The 21232-nt window shown below is 36.9% G+C and overlaps 1 protein-coding gene across 13 annotated transcripts in view; it reads right to left on the bottom strand.

Annotated features, from left to right (window-relative positions):
• Positions 1-18592, bottom strand: part of LOC113516347 (intermembrane lipid transfer protein VPS13B) — a 124474-nt gene extending 105882 nt beyond the window's left edge. For 10 of the 13 annotated variants that reach the window (XM_052896604.1, XM_052896608.1, XM_052896605.1 and 7 more), the window contains exons 1-20: positions 18428-18592; positions 17468-17606; positions 17132-17309; positions 16662-16725; positions 16015-16205; positions 14698-14836; positions 13777-13973; positions 13141-13316; positions 11853-12032; positions 10518-10670; positions 8898-9094; positions 8169-8299; positions 6869-7082; positions 6017-6249; positions 5382-5513; positions 4224-4343; positions 3183-3240; positions 2391-2542; positions 1996-2069; positions 178-303 (exon numbers count right to left, since the gene is read on the bottom strand). In XM_052896604.1, the coding sequence (XP_052752564.1) occupies positions 178-303; positions 1996-2069; positions 2391-2542; positions 3183-3240; positions 4224-4343; positions 5382-5513; positions 6017-6249; positions 6869-7082; positions 8169-8299; positions 8898-9094; positions 10518-10670; positions 11853-12032; positions 13141-13316; positions 13777-13973; positions 14698-14836; positions 16015-16205; positions 16662-16725; positions 17132-17309; positions 17468-17554 (2802 nt within the window). In that variant the 5' untranslated portion in view covers positions 17555-17606; positions 18428-18592. Of the gene's footprint in view, positions 1-177; positions 304-1995; positions 2070-2390; positions 2543-3182; positions 3241-4223; positions 4344-5381; positions 5514-6016; positions 6250-6868; positions 7083-8168; positions 8300-8897; positions 9095-10517; positions 10671-11852; positions 12033-13140; positions 13317-13776; positions 13974-14697; positions 14837-16014; positions 16206-16661; positions 16726-17131; positions 17310-17467; positions 17607-18007; positions 18165-18427 lie in introns of those variants that run through there. The other 3 variants (XM_052896602.1, XM_052896601.1, XM_052896603.1) reach the window with 3 other exon arrangements.
• Between the last annotated feature and the right edge of the window lie 2640 nt (positions 18593-21232).

The following is a 21232-nucleotide window of genomic DNA, read 5'->3' as shown; positions in this document are numbered from 1 at the left end:
ACAGTCAAGTCAGTGCAATAAAATTGTTGGTTTACTAAGAAATGTAATAATTGTTAATTTAACACCGCACGTACTAGGCCAATGTATCGCCCCACCAATTATGTTTTAATTTCCTATATTTGTATTTAAATATTCTGTAAAACAACATATAATTCAATAAAAAAAAAAATTACGTACTGCCTGCGGCGGCGGCTTGGACTCCTTCTTTTCGCTGGGCTCGCTGCTCGAGCCCAGGCTCCGCGGCCTCACGTGCACCAGCTCAGCACCAGAACCCGTCCTGCTTGCACCGCGACCGCTTGACGACTGCAAGCAGTTACAATATTATAAACTTTCTTTATAAATATGAAAGTATGTTTGTTACCATGTAAACTTAACGTAACTTAAGGTTAGATTAGTTAACATTAGGTGGAGGAAGGGATTGTTAGGAATGTTGATTACCAGCAATATACCCTGTTGGGTAGGCCTCCATGTGATCCCCCCTGAAGACCATTGTACTGAATGAAAGTCAAACCTTGAATGTAAACACTGAACTAAAGTGATGCAATCAAACTACGTTTCAAATCACACCATGACTAAGCAAATGGGCAGAGCCAATGAAATAGCTTCTGCCAATCGCGTGATCCGCACAAAGAAACGCATGACCGACTAGCTTCAATCTACGGCTTTGCTCGCTTTAATTACCCTAAAATTATCCTATTGGTTAATCTAAAATGTGGAGCGTAAGGATTGTTAATCCCATTTTGCTAGCAATAAACCTTATCAGGTCGACCTCAACATGGTTGCCCTGGAAAACCATCATATTGAATTCCAGGTGCATTCATCACGCTGAGCTAACTGACCTGCCTTTTTATTCTCGCCTATCATCCCTCACTGGTGTCTCGCCAGTGTATACCATTAGCGCAGGCGAAGTTACCATTCCATTTTCATCCATTGAAGATCATTACATACACAAATATTTGTATTGTGTGAGGATTGAAGCCACGACTACCCTGAGGTGAGGTAGTGTAATAAACCGTTACACCATCAAGATCGTCAACTTTAACGATACCCATGAGAAAGAAGGAATAACCCGTTCCATTCCCATTCATACAGTAACCAGTAATACGGTAACCAGTACTTTATAACATATGGAGGGTAACCAGTAACATGGTAACCAATACTTTATAACATATGTAGAGTCACCAATAACACGGTAACCAATACTTTGTAACATGTGGAGGGTAACCAGTAACATGGTAACCAATACTTTATAACATATGTAGAGTCACCAATAACACGGTAACCAATACTTTGTAACATGTGGAGGGTAACCAGTAACATGGTAACCAATACTTTATAACATATGTAGAGTCACCAATAACACGGTAACCAATACTTTGTAACATGTGGAGGGTAACCAGTAACATGGTAACCAATACTTTATAACATATGTAGAGTCACCAATAACACGGTAACCAATACTGTAACATGTGGAGGGTAACCAGTAACATGGTAACCAATACTTTATAACATATGTAATCACCAATAACACGGTAACCAATACTTTGTAACATGTGGAGGGTAACCAGTAACATGGTAACCAATACTTTATAACATATGTAATCACCAATAACACGGTAATCAATACTTTGTAACATGTGGAGGGTAACCAGTAACATGGTAACCAATACTTTATAACATATGTAGAGTCACCAATAACACGATAACCAATACTTTGTAACATGTGGAGGGTAACCAGTAACATGGTAACCAATACTTTATAACATATGTAGAGTCACCAATAACACGATAACCAATACTTTGTAACATGTGGAGGGTAACCAGTAACATGGTAACCAATACTTTATAACATATGTAATCACCAATAACACGGTAATCAATACTTTGTAACATGTGGAGGGTAACTAGTAATAAGTAACATTGTAACCAGTGCTTTATAACTTAAAAAAAGGTATATAATTAATAAATATATAATAATGATAATGTGTTACTTACAGGTGGTGTGGTACGGCGTCTCAAGAAGTATTGCGTTGAAACAGGCTTCGTAGGGAGCGTAGTTGGTTGAGATTCTTCGAGCAAATAGAAAAAATATTAGGTATATAAGTGACAAAAACCGTCCAATATGATTAAATGATTTTGATTTTTTGTATAGACAATAGATATATATATATATTGTCTACACACAGCAGCATATAATAAATCGTGTGAAACATTCAGTATTTCACACGATTCAGTAACATAAACCGGAAAACAGCACAAAAACTGTAACTGGTTAGCTCAGTTACGGTTTTTGTGCAGTTTTCCGTATCACAGATCTTCTGATGATACGGAAAACTGCACAAAAAACACCTAGTCACAAACAGAAATGACGCATCAAAATCGTTACTCACCTGTGTTGGGTCTGACGATCGGTTTGTACGCGAGCCACGCCACGAGCAGCGGGTCGACCGCGACCGCCGTGGGCTCCGTCCACACGCCCACGAAGTCCAGCGAGTTGGCCACCGGCTGGGTGCACCATTGCACGGCGAAACGCAGATACGGTCTGAGCAAAACGATTACTTTTACGCATCATCTACACTACTTGGTTAGTTCCAAATTCGTGAATTTTTTTTTTTTTTTTGGTTCTACATTAGAATCTATCCATTATATTGTACAGTTAGTACTTCCGCCGCAGCAATTCACTAATAGAATCACAATTATCAAAACGGAAAAGCGTAGAAATTTTGAAAATTATTAATACATAAAAATCCATAAACTATGGTTCTACTTAATTCATAACCATATCGTAACCATAATCCATACTGACAACACACTGACAAAAAGATATATTTTTAAATTTATTGTTAAAAAAAAAACAAATAGCAATTTTACTAAATCGAATACATATATTAAAACTTTTTTTTTATACAACTTAGAATAGCAAACAAGCTGACGGCCCACCTGATGGAAAGTGGTAACCATCGCCTGTTGACATGAGCAGTACCATGGACGTAACAGAGTATACTGTTTCGTCCATTATATCCCCCATGCGTTGCCATTCCTGAGGACTCAGGTGTTATTCCTCTGTACCCTGTAAAATCACTGCCATATCCCACCCTTCAAACCGAAACACAGCCATGCAAACACAACTGCTTTAAAGTTGAAACACGAATGGGGCAGAGGTGCGCAAGCAAACGACTTACGTGGTGGTCGGTGCGTCCGGTGCGGAGAACAGCCACGCTTGCTTCAATTCTTCATCTTCTAGAATAGAAATATTGTGTAATCACTTATAAGTACATTAGGGACCTTTTTTTAAACTACTTTTTATTTTGGTCAAAGAATGTAATGTATATTTATTTATTTATTTATATTTATTCGCATGCCACGTGGTACAAATTAGATATTATAATAAGTTTATATAATATTATAATAAGCACATAAGACACGTGACACCCCGTAGGGGCACTGCGAATTACAGAGAGTACCATTCACTTTTGACGACAGTTAAATTCACATAGTATTATTTATTATTATTTATAATATTATATTATGAATTAAATGTAATAATAGTACATTACTGCAGCGGCCATCAACCGAGGCATTGATGGACGAACGTGCAAATGTGGGCAGAAGCGTAGCCGAGGCACACATACGTGAGTCCATCAATGCCTAGTTGTGGCCAAGGCTTGTATAGTACTTTTCTCAAACAATGTGCAAAAATCAAAAACACAATTTTACTTTTTTAGTTCAATGATGAATAACGAACAATAATAATTTATCACGCGCCATAATGTCCCTTTGTTATTTTTTCAATAAACAGCTTTCTATTTGCAAGCCAGTTCGAAATTTAAATAAAACCTTTTATTAGTTACCTCCTTGGTATCCATGTTCCGAAGTAAAAGGTCATTCCATTTTTAAATTACAGGACAGATATGAGTTTACATAGTAATTTATCTGGCCGCAAAACACGACAGATATGGATTTTCATACAACTTTTGCGGGCCGCTGTCCGCATGTATTTGGCCAGTACGGCAATTTTGATTTATCTCGAAGAAGATTGTCAAAATAATGCTCACATTTCCAAGCATGTTTGAGAAATACATATTAATTACTTATCATCAAAAATTTCATTTAATGTATAATATGTTTTATTTATTAGGTACTTTATTAAGTCAATTGCAATTTTTTTATGACTTTCTAAGTTTAGTAAAATAAATAACAAAGTAGTGAATGCGAATACTAACTGGTGGCGTGGTGAGCGGTGGCGCGTGCCGACTGTACGGAGAGTAGATGCGTATTGATATGCCGGGTCGTATAACCCCGGGCCGACACCTCCTCCGCAGTCAGCTCGATGGCCACGCACTCTGGAAGACATTATAAAAAGACTAGCAACCAGCCCCGGCATCGCACGGGTGCTTGCAGAAACAATGTGGTGCGGACTTATTAATAATATTACTATTCAGGATATCGGCAGTTACCTGTTCACTGCTGAACATAGGCCTTCCCCATAGGGGGGAATTAGCCAGTAGGTATACCATGCTTGATAGAGGGATTGGCAATCGCAGTTAGTTTTTTTTTAATGATTGATAATGGAATGATAACCCCGCCTACGCTATCGGTATACACTGGCGGGGCACCAGTGAGAGGAGATAGGTGAGAATGAAGAAGGTCAGTTAGCCCACCGTGATGAATCTAACAATAAATCAATCATAAAGGTTTCCAGAGGGAACCACGAGGAGGTCGACCTGGCAGGATATATTACTAGCAATAGAGCTACTAATCCTCATTACTAACAATCCCTTCTCCCTCTCCCCATCCGCAGTTAGGATTTGATGATGTTTTAAGAGGGATGCTGCTGCCTATCCCTCGATCATTAAGTTCCCTTTAATTGCCTCTTCCAACACCCACGGGGCTGGAAGGGGTGGCCCATTCTATGCCGGAACCACACAGCGAATGGTACTGTTACACCCATGATACCCCCCATGCGTTACTATTCGTGAAGACTAAAGCGTTAAGCCTGTAACTTCATTGTCATTGTATATTGTGAATGCATTTATTTTTGCAACCTTTTCCCTAAATCAGAAACAAATTTGATCATTTGTTTTCACCAAACCTTTCATTCATTGCATGGTGTTTTATAGAGCTCTTGCAACATTCTGGAATGTTAATGAATATTCTATTTTTTTTTTACATAATTTTGGTACAAACTGTCCTTACAAAAAAAATATAGTTACATTTATTTTTTATATTATATAAAAATAGATTACGAATACCGAAATAAATAGAATAGTATAAACTTATGTAGTTAATTAACAAAATTGAACTAGACTCGTATAAAGTACTAAACGCGTAAAAACTAACAGAGACATCGTATTTAACTGATACTGTCATATCGTACGTACCGGAGTCATTCAATGCATCCTTGGCAAGCGAGGTGTGCCGCAGTGCAGTGGAGGCCGCTTGCTGTACCAACGACAGCGGCACGTGGCACGCGGCCTGCAGGCGTGCTGCTGAACCGCACACCTTCGCCTCACCTGCGTTGAATAATTAAAAAAAAATTACATTATATCGTTTTTATCTAAAATACAATTTACAACGCCATCTAGTATCGACGGTAGAAAACAAACAATGTTAGAGTACTATAGTTGTTGACGGAAGGGAAGAGGGGGAGAATTAAAGAGAACAGCAATGGGATAATTTCCAATGATCACGTACATTCTTTTTCCCAGACCACACCAGACAGCTTACTATAATTTTACAACTATACCCTGTATATCCCCTATCTATCCTATTTAAGAGCTACGCTCTTGTCGGTGGAGATCTTGCCACTCACCACTATTTTCAGCGAGTCTCTTCACATCCTGATACGACACGACACTAACTTTTTCCTTGATCTGCCTGATATAACTATGCCTTAATCTCCCCCTTCCCCTCCTTCCTTCTATCTTTTCTTCTATTATAATGTTCATAAGTTCGCCATGTTTAAAGTGTCCTACTATTTTTTCTCTTTTAACCTTAACCCTGTATATATACTCACGTATTTTCAACGAGTAACTGAAATTGACGCTCTCCCGTCGCTCGAAGAACTCTCTGTTGAGCAGTATGTGCAGCAGCAGGCGTACGTCGAGGTGGGCGCACGGCCGCCGTTGGCACTCGGTCGGAGAGTTTATGCGTACAGCCAGCGACGATACTGCGGCCGAGATATGTAACCGCGCCCCTTGCCATAAAGGCCCGCTGTCGTCCGGCATCTGACAGGCCGCCGAGCACACCCTGGGGAGGACAACACGTATACAATTGTAATTTTTATAATTAACCGTAACGGTACAATGTCGACTCGATTTTATCGTCTCGATATAATGGGAGAAAAAATATATGTAATACTGAGACACCTTTAATTCTCCGCAACGATATCTTGAAATACAGCTTGATGATATCGTAGACGTGTGCGAATATTTAAAAGCGTTTACAGACAATTCTATTAAATTTTACTGTTTTAATTTATATCGTGGCGGTAAAATCGTACAATATTATACATACGCTCAATAGGAAAGTTGATCTTTAAGCTAGGGTTATGTAGCTTGGTGTTAAACAATAGGATAATGGTAAATTAATTAACTAAGCCACTTTCAAGAATTGTTTTTAAGTCTTCTTCAGGGCGAGAAAGGTGTTTACATCACACTACCTCATTTCTCATACAATATTTACAAGAACTCTTTACTTACAACACATATTCTATAGCACAGTGTAAACACAACAATGCTACGTCTTTAGCATGTCACAGCAGGGCAAAACAAAACACTAGGTCAAAACGTCGGTTGATTAGTTGTTGGAACGTTTTTTAAACTGTGTCTGTAAATTATCATAACTGTGACGATTCAACAACCCTTACCTGTGTGGATATAAGGGGCCGTTTATGAGAACGGTGGTATTGGGCAGTTCAAGGTCGAGCACGATCGGGGGCGCAGTGGACCGCTCGTGGGGCGAGTGATCCCACGGATGCACCCGCACTTGGAGCCCTGTCACTTCTATATTGACGCGACGCTGTGGCAGATTGTCGCAGAGCGCTTCACATTCTTCCACCGTTAGTGTGCGCATTGGTAAATCTGGGGAAATTATAAAAATGATAGTTGAAGACTAGACGAAACAAGATGAAAGGTAAGTGGCGAGGGAGACTTATATTAATCAATAAATCTCAGATAAATCATGTATTATCTGACGGAGGAGTCAGAAGACTTCGCAATAGGCGTATATTCATCATCATATCAGCCGTTGTCCACTGCTGGAAATAAGCCTCCCCATAAAAGGGAGTTCTGCTAGTAGTTACCACGCTTGGTACGCGGGTTGGCAACCGTAGTTATGCTTTTGATTTTTTAAGAGGGACGCCGTTGCCCATTACTCGACCTTTAAGTTCCCTTAGTCGTGCCTTACGACTCCCACGGGTAAGGAAGGGGTGGCCCATTCTATGCCGGGGCCGACACGGGGATCATCATATCTGCCATTAATTGTCCACTTCTGAACATAAGCCTTCTCCACAAGGGGAGTTTTGCCACGCTTGGCAAGCAGGTTGGCAACTGCAGTTAGGCTTTGGTGATATTTTAAGAGGGACGCTGCAGCCCATCCCACTTTCATTAAATTCTCTTAGTCGTCTCTTACGACACTTGTATATCCATGAGACAAATTATTATCATACATTTGAAAAGTATCTGCCAATCCACCCAAGCGAAACTGGGGCGGGTCATTAGTGCTTAATAAATAATAAATAATCATATAATTTCCAAGTAACATATATAATTTCCAAATTTTTTTGTTCGTGCGCAGTCGCATTGGATCTTTTTTTTATGCAACTTATGAAGAATGTTTTTTTTTAATGGGTGAAAATGGTATGGTAACCCCGCCTGCGCTAACGAGATACGCTGGCGGAGCACCAGTGAAGGGTAATAGATGAGAATGAAAACAGGGCAGTTAGTCCATCGTGATGAATTCATCAGGAATTAACCATGATAGTTTCCAGGGGGAACCGCGAGGAGGTCGACCTGGTTGGGTATATTGCTAGCAATGGGATTCTCAGTCTCCATTACTAACAATCCCTTTCACCCCTATGGAGAATGGTGACCTAATGGAGAATGGTTACCGTCGCCTATAGACATGAGCAGTACCATGTCATATAACATTAACAACAATAAACTGACCGGGCTGCGGCATCGGCGGTAGCTCTTTAAAGATGTTGTTGACGGCGGCCAGCCGGTGCACGAGGCCCATGCACACGCGCAACTCGACCAGCGCCAGCGTCACCCTCGTGTTGCACACCTCCACCCAGTCGCTATATGGCAACAGATGACATCATCAGGGTGGGGGAAAGAGACTGTTAGTAATGCAAGTCATCTAACATATCAAGTGAATCTAACCGTGCTCCCCCTAGAAACCATAGTGCTGAATTCCAGGTGTATCTATCTATCACAATTGGCTAACTGACCTACCTTTTCATTTTCACTCTCATTTATCATCCCTCACTGGTACCCCGCCAGTGTATACGGAATTGCCATTCCATTATTATCCATTAATAAAACATCATCACGACCAACCTTAGCCTACCTAGCATCCCTGGACCAACAGTACTACCATTAGGTTGATCCACTGCGCCTGCGCCCCGTCCGCGCTAACGGTATATGCTGGTGGGGCACCAGGAGAGATAATAGGTGAGAATGAAAGGCAAGTCTTTTAACCCATCAGTGATGAATTCAGCACGATGATTTCCAGAGGGAACCACGTGGAGGTCAACCTGACAGGTTATATTGTTAACTGTGACTAGTAGTCCGCATTACTAACAATCCCTTTCCCCCAGAGTATCTTAAAAAATTGTGTATGGTAAGACTTGTTCTCTGCAATCATAGGAGATTTTTATGGTGAAGCCCATTTACCTGTACTGAAACTCCAATGGCGGGTTGTCGTAAGGGTTGGTGTACGGTTGTGGCGGCGACCGCTCGTGGTTGTACTCCACGCTCAGTACGGGCGCTAGTTTACGCCAGAAGTCGTCACCTTCTTCGGCTTCTTGCATCTTAGGCTGCTCCTGCTGGTGAGACTCGTCCAGTTGCTCAGTCGTGGATCGGAATTCAGACTGCAAGACGAAATTGGTACATAATTTTTAATTAATAAAAAACTCTTTATTGTTTCCTTCAAAGAATGGTACAGATAATAAATAAAATATTTTTTTTACTTTCTATTTAACCAGACATTTACCATAATAAAGGCCATGTGACAGAACTTTTTGGTATTTGTTTAATTGCCTTAAAATTGTAGGTATGCACATTGAATTTATTAATTTAATAAGGATACATGGCGTGAATTTACTGGGTACAGAGGAATAACACCCGAGTCCTCAGGAATGGCAACGCATGGGGGATATCATGGGCGAAACAGTATACTCTGTTATGTCCATGATACTGCTCATGTCTATAGGCGACGGTTACCACTTTCCATCAGTTGGGCCGTCAGCTTGTTTGCCATTCTAAGTTGTATAAAAAAAAGACTGAAAACCGTGCGAAATGGAATAACATCATAAAAGAGGCAACAGACCCCTTTCAATAATACGTCCATCAGTAATGAAGTGGACGAAGAGAGAGAGAGGGACTAAAGATTAACAATATGTACATAAACAACAAGAATACTGAATTACATAAAAGCGTGACAAAGAGGCAACAATGGGCTTATTGCTAAACAACGATCTCTTCCAGGTAACCTTACTTCTTTATTGTACACAAAAGGTTATTTAAATAAAAAAAAACATAATAGTGCACAGATGTAAGCTTATCTCTAAAGGAGATTTCTTCCAGCAAACCTTTGATATGTGAAAAACTGACAGTTTATTAGAATTTACAGTCATACATATATACCAATCGACATAAATGTTATAGTTTGAAAATAAATAAATAAAATGTCTTTACAATTGAAAACACCGATAGGTATAAATAAATGAATATATATATATATATATATATATATATATATATATATATATATAGATACACCTTATTTTTATAACAGCTAATCTATACTTATAATAAATCTGTAGAGAGGTCAATTCTGTACATGAAATATATTTCCAAAATAACTATCAGGGGGTGATTAGTGATCGATACTGATGCCAAAAATGGAACCAGTAAAATTTTTATCTGTCTCTCTGTATGTTCGTTACAGAAACTACTCGACGGATTTTAACGAAACTTGGACAACAATTATTCTTCATACTCCTGGGCAGGTTATAGTACACTGGCGGAGCACCAGTAAAGGGTGATAGATGAGAATGAAAACAGGCCAGTTAGCCCATCATGATGAATTCATCAGTAATTAACCATGACAGTTTCCAGGGAGAACCGCGAGGAGGTCGACCTGGTTGGGTATATCGCTAGCAATGGGATTCTTAGTCTCCATTACTAACAATCCCTTTTCTCAATATGGATAAGGGTTAGCCCGTTATTTGTAACCCAGACTTGGCCACTTGCTCTGTGTTTTACTTAGCATAATTATTCAATTTCCTTCACCTGTAAATGCACCGGTGACACCCTGTAGCCCTCGTCGACTGCTTCTGCTGTCTCAATCTTGCCACTGTTCATATCCTCTTCGGGCCAGCACCACGCACCCTCCTGATCTTCGCTTTTACTTTTGCACAAATATATTATCGAGTCTTGATTGTTCTACACATACAAAATGTAAAAGTTACAGTCCGTTTGAATGGAAGTTAAGCAAAATGTAAATAAATAATTAACTTGACCATAAAAGAGTGTCTGCTTTCTTGTTATAAGACTGTTAATGTTAAAAACTGATTGTTTTCTCACTGTGATTATTTCTTGTAATTGTTTATATTTATAATAAGTTTACTATTGTAATCTTTTGGAGGAAACAATAAAGAGTATCTATCTATCTATCTATCAGCTTAAAATAGTAATAATAGTATAAATACCAATAATAGTATAAATAAAAAAAAATTTAATAGATTACATGTTTAGAGGGAGACTTTGTACAAAAGTCGATTGCTTAGGCAGCTCTGTTCCATTCGTGTTTCTACCGTGAAGCAGTTGTGTTTGCATGGCTGTGTTTCAAATCAAATGTTTCGGTTTGAAGGGTGGGATATGGCGTGAATTTACTGGGTACAGAGGAATAACACTTGAGTACTCAGGAATGGCAATGGATGGGGGGTATCATGGGCGAAACAATATACTTTGTTATGTCCATGGTACTGCTCATGTCTATAGGCGACGGTTACCACTTTCCATCAGGTGGGCCGTCAGCTTGTTTGCTATTCTAAGGTGTATAAAAAAAAAAAAATTTTGGAATTAATTCCATTTAAAATTTCTTTAATACTTTCAACTTGATTACTTTGTCATTAAACTTTATTGATAGAACATTTTAAATCCTATTTTAAATCTTAAAGTGCTTCGTTATGTGTGCATTTTGTTTCAAACTGGGAATTTAGTACAAAGACAGACATTTTAATAGTTAAAATAGGTTTAATATACGTTCAACCTTTTTATATTTTTTTACTCATAATATGGTTGTTTGTTTTAATTTTTTTTTTTATATCATAACGGTAGTAGTGGTCACTGAAACCCTAAGAACAAGGAATAAAAGTCTTTGCTGTAACCTATGTACGACCGCAACACTAGGGGTGTCGTGTACGCGTTGCTAATATATCTTTTTTGAACAATCCCATACTGTAGTCTCTAGAGAAAATCTTGGCAGGGTGCACATTCCACAGGCTGAAAGTTCGCGAGAGTAAGTTTCTTTGAAACCTCACTGGGCGTGGCCATTTAGGTGCAAGCGTGTGAGGATGAATTCCCTGTCGATGGCGAGCGGTGCCATGGTATAAGTCAACTCACAGGTGTGTCCAGGTGTCCGCAGGTACAGCGGCCGTGCGACTTCAGTGTGAGTGCGCGTGCACCGAGCCGCACACGCAGCGTTGTGGGTGCGCACACGCAGCTTTTAATCGCCGCGTGTGACGCACTCAACTCGAGCACGCCTCGCGCGCGTTTCCGCGTGCTACTGTCCACTTCCATGACCTGGAAATCGGTATTTCTTTGTTTTTTTTTTTTACTGAACCGATAGTGATTTATTTAAAATTAGATAGTAATAATAATAGTCGACTTGATATAATATAATAGTGTAATATACATAGGTATAATGGAATACAAGTGGATTTAAAAAAAATTTAATACGTTACGTAAACATACGTACGTAATATAAACGTTCGCATAGCCAGCATAGGTAAGCAACACAAGTATATAGAAAGGATTTCGTATTCGGCAAAAATCGTATCTTATGTAATATATAGCAACATATACGAACATATATCGTATTATAATTATATTCTTACGAATGAAAACAGAATAGCAACCATAACTGTAAGCATGGGTAATATGAATACCGATTCAATACCTATATATTGAGTTCTAGATATAAATGGTGAAAAAGGGTTATCAACTAATATCGATATCGACACAGTCTGATATCCATTTTCGAATATGTTAAAATTCTGTTATCCAATATTATTTTTTGGATAACATACTAGCCCTATTAGGTCGACCTCCACGTGGTTCCGCCTGGAAGTCATCGTGAACAATTCTTGTTGAATTCGTCACGATGAGCTAACTGACCTGCTTCATGCTCACCTATCATCCTTCACTGGTGCCCCGCCGGTGTATACCAATAGCACGGGTGGGGAAACCATTCCATTATCACCCATTAAAAAAAACATGTTCATTATTGGAGCAATATATAGATAGTTCTATATATTACCCACCCCTATTTAATTATGCTATTGGTGTACACTAATAGGGTACAAGTGAATGATGTTTATTTTCAAATCAGTTGACCCATTATGATGAATTCACCAGGAATTAATCACAATGGTTTCCAAAAGGGAATGTGTCATGTCACTGGATACGCTGGCGGAGCACCAGTGAAGGGTGATAGATGAGAATGAAAACAGGCCAGTTAGCCCATCATGACGAATTCATCAGGAATTAACCATGACAGTTTCCAGGGAGAACCGCGAGAAGATCGACTTGGTTGGGTATATTGCTAGCAATGGGATTCTCAGTCTCTATTACTAACAATCCCTTTCCCCCTCATCCCTGTATATTTCATTGTAGTTAATATATCACCAACCTTGAAAACAAATGAGACGTCATCCAAATAAGCGGTAAAGAATATAGGTGTGGGGGCGGCGGGCATGGGCGTCTCCTCAACACCCTCGCGGTCCATCCACGTGGGCAGCCACGACCACGCCCACTCCGACCAGCTCTCCTGCCGCGCGGGCTCCGCTGAGTTCGATGACATCACATCTACACAAACATACTATAATTAGTATGGTCAGATGCCATAAAGCAGTCTGCATGAATACTTCTGGCCCACACGTGTTCCTGCTAAGCTTCAAACAGCTAAGTTTCAATTTGTAGGAGATTACAGGGAGCTCAGGAATAGCAACACGTTTGAAGTACCAATGTTCATATTTACAGAAGATGGTTGCCACTGGAAAGTGGATCTGAATTTATATGGGATTAATGTTGCAAAAATTCACAAATTTATTATATTTTTTAATTCATTTCGTGGATATTCATAATTTCAATAACAATACATTTAAGGCATAATAGACTTCACATATTATTCCCACCAAGCCTTTTCGAGCTTATATTGTGTCAGTAAATAACCTACTTGTCTGTCTCGCTTTAACATATATTTTTCTCTTTTACATTGTCAATCTAAATATTTTTAATCTAAGGTCATGTTAAAATAGATACGTACGCAGCGGTGTGGACTGCACGACGCTGGGTTTGGGCGCTGGCGGCGGCTGCTTGGTGGCAGCGGTGCGCTCGCGCATCAGCCGCAGCAGCAGTACCAGCTGTTCGCTGGTGACGCCCCACGCGAGCCGCGTGGACCGCAGCTGCACGCTGAGGCTGCTCGCGCGCCTCGTGCTCGCAGACACCAGTCGAGTCAGTACCCTGTTCGTGTACGAGCATTCGTATCGTTGACACGCCATGACTTGATCGATTTACAACTTTAATGCATTTATCAGTTTATCGTGATATAGAAATATTTTTAAGAGAAGAAAGTTCTCAATAATTTTTTTTTTATGTTTCTATACCTTATACCACTCGGTATTACCTTATACTACACTGTCACTCCGTCATCACATTAGACAGAAATATTTATTTATTTACACTTTATTGCACCAAGTAAAAAGAGAAATAACAAATACAGTAAATATTAATGAGAAGTGATACAAAAGGCGGCCTTATCGCTAAGCAATCTCTTCCAGACAACCTTTGGGTAGAGGACATTGAGAAAAAGACAAAGAGTAGGTGGCGCACTATTATATAAATATTATCATATACAAACATATATAGATACATACATACATATATACACATACATATATAATATATACAAAATTAAATATATACATAACATACATACATACATACACATACTTAACAGCACACATACAACAGAAAAAAAAATGACGAAGGAAAACGAAGAGAGAACACAGGAAAATAGTACTAAAGTGAGAGGTAATAAGATTTAACAGAGGTTTTGAAGCTAGTAAGAGTTATTAATATAAATATTATTTCTCTATTAACTTTACTTATTGTATATCCATCACTTTCCATTTCACCATTACAGCCAATTCCCATAAATAATATAATAAATTAATTAATAACCCACCTGAGATCCAATTGACACCTGTACAACAATGGCTCCTGGTAGAAACGTATTTTGCCATCGGAGTCCGCACGGTCGAGACACAGTGTGAGGTCGTCCAGTCTCACCAGCCGCCTTATTACTGGCTCAGCTTGTTCTATATCTAGATTGAATAACAGAAAATAGTAGTTCTATGTTCAGTCTTATTACATATACAAACACAATACATATAACTACTATTAGTCGAATTTGACATTTGCCAAAAAAAACTCTCAAATTTCTTACGTGGTCATTAGGGATTAGTAATATATAGTAATATATATATATATATATATATATATATATATATATATATATATATATATATATATATATATATATATATATATTCATTTACAATATCTATACACTGATCAAACAACGATAATGTTAAAAGCCTGTTATCCAAAAAATAATATTGGAAAACAGACTTTTAACATATTCGAAAACAGCGGGTCTACCATGAAATGAAATTCCGAAATTTCGGACTCAATTTCGTGTTTTTGTTTATACCACATCAGATCAATAAATGAAATTTAATATTTCGTTTATCATACATCCTATCATAAAAGTCCAAAGGAGCAATATTTTAACATTTTTAATATTTCCAAACGGCATGTATTATGTAATTGTAACATCAAATTTGTGTTTCGTTTGGCTCCGAAATTTCGGAAAACAGTTCATGGTAGGCCCTCAGATATCTGCCGATTTGGGCGATAGCGAAATGGGTCATGACCTTTTTTCGCTATCAATATATAGAGGAACCCAATATATAAATTTTTTTTTGATGGGTGAAAGTAGTATGGTAACCCCGCCTGCGCTAACGGAATACGCTGGCGGTGCACCCGTAAAGGGTGATTGATGAGAATGAAAACAGGCCAGTTAGCCCATCACGATGAATTCCTTAGTTTCCAGGGGGAACCGCGAGGAGGTCGACCTGGTTGGATATATTGCTAGCAATGGGATTCTCAGTCTCCATTACTAACAATCCCTTTCCCCCAATATATAGATATTGGATAGATGTTCATACTATCTTTGCCTCCATATTATTCATGTCTAATGATCATCACATATAACATGCACATTACAGAATCTACTGTGACTCCCATGGTACCATTCGTCATGCATTGCTATTGATAAAAATTATGGTGTTTTTGCTATCATACCTTGTAACTTCACTCCCATATTCAACCTTAAAACTAAAACACAGTCATGCAATTGTTACACACACACATGTGAGTGCATAAGACTCGATATAGCATATTTGGTAGCTTTGACTTATTTTACCATATAAAAATATACCTGCAAAAGCGGGTTCCCAGTTGGCGCCAGCGCTGTCAACGGCCAAATGCTTCACGTTGAGCGATAGCACGATGTCGTCCTGCACGTACTTGACGATGAGGTGATGGACGCGGAGTGCTATGTTGCTGACGATTCGCCGCACCAGCGCCTGCATGTACCCGGGCGGCGCTTCCACCACTTGCGTCTTGCGACTGGTGGTAGTGAGTAAATAAATAGATAGATAGGTATATAATTTATTGCATTATCTGTAAGTTACAGCGCACAAATGACAACAGACATACACAGTAAAAAGAGATAAAAGAATGCATATATGTACAAAAAAAAACAAAAATATAAAACAAGTAACAGTTTCCATCATTCATGCGTGTGCCATAGTAACACAAAATGGACACAACTCAGTTTATTGTTTTGCCCTCAAAAGAGCAAAACACTGATATTCTGTTGTGGCCAAGTGCCAGTTGCGAAATTCCTTACTAAAACTTTTTATTTTTAGATAAAATTCTTAACCAGTCACTGTGTAAAAGAGGTAGAGTCAAAGCAGTTGACAGTTACCATTGATGTCATGTACTTAACATTCCACAGCATTTAATTATTAAAAAAAAATAACTGTATTTGTGTCAATATATGTTCTTTTATATTTAATTTACCTGGGAATCTCCGGCGGTGGGCTCTCATCGGGAGGTGGGGGTGGATTCAAACTCAAAACACACTCTGAAACAGAGTACATTTAAACCAATATTAATTTTAAAAATACTTGTAAAATAAAATGTGATAACATGAGAATCCTTTTCATTACTTTTTTTTGTAACTATAAAGTATGAAAATACCTATGTGACAGATACACAATTAAATAAGACTACCATTTTGCACGCCATAAAACAATGTGGCTAATTATGTGATTCTATAACATTAAGATCTACTTCAACCATATTTAATAAAAAAATAATTATTATTCTATTGTATTCTTCATTGAAACTCAACATTACATTTCAATGTAATATACTTATATTTTCGACTTTTTTTTATATATTTACATTTCTCCCATACAAGTACGTGTTGAAAAAAAAACAGCTTCACTTTTAAAGAGAGTTATATACTAGTATCACATTCAACTCACCTATTGTGTCTATGGTGACCACAATGGGCTCCGACATGATCTTCGTCCACGGCACCTGTATAAGCAGCTCGTGGATGCGGCCCGAGACGAGCGTGAATGGTAAGGCGACTTCTTGCTGCAGTACGTCAGCCTTGAGCACCAAGTTGTGAAGCGCCACCCCGCCGCCCCATAGTGACACCTAGTACCAATTCATAAATATTATTATATTATCAGAAAATTTTATTTCTACACTGACCCATAAACCCATATGGTATTGGCCTTTTACACTGTTTAAGTGTTAAAGTTGAATGAATAAATAAAATAAATATAATACAAGTTGTTATTTAATGCACTCACCTGTGCATCAGCTGGTTTGAAGTCCCGTACATATTTGTCGACGTAGCTGAGTAATATTGGTGTCACATATGACTCGATTTTAAACATTTTTCATTAGGCACTGATCACAGTACCACTGTGGTGAATTCCTAAACAGCAACTGTAAATAATTACATTATTGAAATTAGTCAGAAAAAAGAGACTAACGTAGAGTCATTTATAAATGTGGAAGCGAGTTCGTGTGGTACTGCTCATGTTTATAGGCGACGATTACCACTTTCCATCAGGTGGGCCGTCAGCTTGTTTACCATTCTAAGTTGTATAAAAAAAAATTAAAATAATCAAGTTAAAAATATTTATTCATTCTCCACAATACTGTATAAACAAACTATTTACTTAAAAATATGAGATTGACACTTGTGAGAAGGAAAAAGGGATTGTTAGTAAAGAATAATAATCAGGTCAACCTCTCTGCCGTCCACCCTGAAAATACTATGCATCATACTGAATTTCAGGTGTATACATCACAGTGGGCTAACTGAGCTGCTATTTTATCCTCACCTATCATTCTTCATTGGTGCCTTACCCATGTAATCTGTTAACACAGGCAAGTTCACCATTCCATTACCAAATAGAATATTTTATTTACTGATTCAAGAAGAAAAAGATACGACTTTTACATAAACTTCTTTCCAGATAACGTAATTAATTTTTAATGGGTAAAAAAATAATTAAATAACAATAAAATACACAAGTGTTTATTACTCGAATTCTTTTTTTATCAAACAGCCAGGATCAGGTGCTTAATAAACGTAGCTGATAAGAAATATACAGATATTAAGTATAACGCTTTGATGATTATAACATATTGATAATAAATATATTTGGTACATTTGAAGGCTAGTAAATTGAAATAAAACAAATTATCTGGTGACGTACTATATATACATTTTAACATTTAAATTAGATGTTATAACGTACCCATGGTAGTATAAATAAAATTATGCAGCAATTATGAAACACGTAAATTCACATTAGAATTATTGAAATTCGAAATGAAACATGACAGACATTATAAATTAATAAATAAAATACCGGTATATGAAATAAATTGTATTATTATTCAGTAGTAGATATATGTATTATTATGGTGATTGACGGATTGACATCCTAAATAATAACAAAAAGTTGACACTGATTGACAGTTATAGTGATGTACCTGAAGAAAGAATTAGTTTGACTGTAAATAATATTTCTATGAAATAAATACCAAGTGTAAAAGTTAAATTTCTCTAATTTTATGTTTGCTACTTAATTTACATAATAATTTATTAACATTTCTTTCATAATAAGTCTATATATATTTTTTATTAAAATCTTAATTACAATGGTAATGCCATTTTTTCTACCGATTCAAATCGTTTTAATTCAAATAGAATTAGAATTTTGAGATACAATTGAAGAATCTTGTGTATACGTATACGTAAACGTAAATCTTAATGTACTGTTTAACTGTGTACAACACACGCCACAGAAATTAATCTAGTTTCAAGGGTTTGATGTGTCAATGTCACTAAATTTTATTACCAATAGTTGTTCCAAGAAAGAATAGAATCTATGAAATTAATAGAGTCGTTATTTAATTTTATAGTAGAATAGATATTAAAGTTTTTGGAAATAGAAAAATTTACTCATTTTAGTTTTTAGCGTTTATTATTAGATTATTAGTTATAAAGTAATGGAAGAGATGCAACAAAGCACTGTTTACGTCAAAATTAATTTATCAAAATTAGTAATCAAGGAAGTGTCATGTGAATTTATGATTTTTTTATCTAAGAATAAGGAATTACAGAAATCTTTGGTATTTATAGATACATGCTTTACCGATTTGAAAGAGTCTGATTCCGAAATCTGAATAAATGAGTCATTTAAGATTTATACGCCAACAACAAAGTGCTGTTTGCATCGTCGGAGTATCAATTACAACAAATGGTGACAGTATGTTAATAGTTGAAGTATATGCAAAAAAGGTATGAAAATATGTGCAAAAAACATGAAAAACTGCATTTATTGAGTGAAATGAAGTTAACGGCATTCTAGATAATGATAGGACATGAAAGAATGGAATAAGTGAGTGAGTTTCTATTTTTGGGTTCATTCTTTATGACGGGATGGAAGGTGTAAGTAACGCATCTGCAGTTTCTGCAATTCAAATTTCATATTGTGGGAGTCTATGGACGGTAGGAATCACTTGCCATCAAGTGAACCGCATAATTGTTTGCTCTATATTATAAAAAAAAAAAAAAACTCATAAACCCGGCCGCGTACATTGGGTTATTGCAACATATTTCACGATTAGGTTATCGAGTTAGAGAACCTGAAGGCGTCAATTCTTTACAATAGAACGGTGCACTGCATATGGCGGGTTCTACGCACTCGATTTAAGTACCTAACATTTATTTATTTATTTATTTAACACTTTATTGCACCAACATAACAAGATTTGTTAAACAATTTTCAATACGTATAGTGTAGTACAAAAGGCGGTCTTATTGCTAAGCAATCTCTTCCAGACAACCGGTCAACAACATTCCGGTCAAATGGCATGCGTACGTAATATCGTCAACTCATTGTGTTAAACGACCAAATATAGTACCCGGAGGAGTGCTCGCCATCTATTCTCTATGTAGAGGTGCACATATTGGGTTCTTTTTTTAATGGATGAAAATGAAATAGTAACTCCTATGCTATCGGTAGTGTCGGCTACACTGACGAATCACTAGTGAAGTATGATAGATGAGAAGGAAGACATAGAGCCAATCGTGACGAATTCTACAAGAATTAATCACCATGATTTCCAAGAAGAACTATGTGAAAGTCGACCTGAGAGCGTATATTGCTAACAATGCAATTGTCATTACTAACAATGCCTTTCCATACACATCGTCGGGTTTGCTCGTTTGATTTTGTGGTCATTCTAAGTGTTGCTAGGATAGTGACGAACAAATATTATTCAAAATATGTGATACTTTGGATTAATCAATACTACAATTCTCAAATTTGTTATTAGGTAGATCGATACTTTTAAATTAAAGTTTATCATTTTGATAAACTCTATTTTAAAAAGGTACCAGTTTTCTGGGTAAAATACACAAATATATATTGGAGATCCAAAATATAACATGAAATTTATTTATAATAAAATACATTAATTTAAATAACAATAATTTAAAATTATTTTAATCACATTAAATTTATTTAAATTTATGAAATTTGTACCCGTATATATAGAGTAATAAATTTTGGAACAAGTTTTTTTATATATCCTCGATATTTTAAATAAAAATAATTTTGAAAAAGAATCGATTTCAATGGTTGTTGCTACTCCCAAATATTTTAGCCCCCAATACATTTTAAATGTTTGTGTACATCTCAAAAACAACTTATTTAATAAAAGTTATGAATACGCAAAACCGTTCTGAATATTATTTTACTATTTTGCGGCCAGAATTTGATTTAAATATTTCTATTTTACAAAATTGTGATCTATTGTAAAATATTACTATTTTACAAAAAAAAAAATTATTATAGCATTCAATTCTCTGTCTTTTCTTATATTAAATATATTTCGTGTTATAATTCAAAAGCATATTTTTAATTGAGTTATCAGTAAAATTCTATTTTCGTTGTTGTTTTATTTTTTATACAAATTCTAAGTGGAGTGGATAATTTTATCTCGATTTAACTCACTATATAATCATTAAAAATAATACTTTTGGTAGTACA

Source organism: Galleria mellonella, unplaced genomic scaffold, assembly GCF_026898425.1.
Source record: "Galleria mellonella isolate WM207_F2 unplaced genomic scaffold, CSIRO_AGI_GalMel_v1 utg33, whole genome shotgun sequence".
In the NCBI taxonomy this organism is placed as follows: Eukaryota; Metazoa; Arthropoda; class Insecta; order Lepidoptera; family Pyralidae; genus Galleria; species Galleria mellonella.
This window is presented reverse-complemented; position numbering and strand designations above follow the sequence as displayed.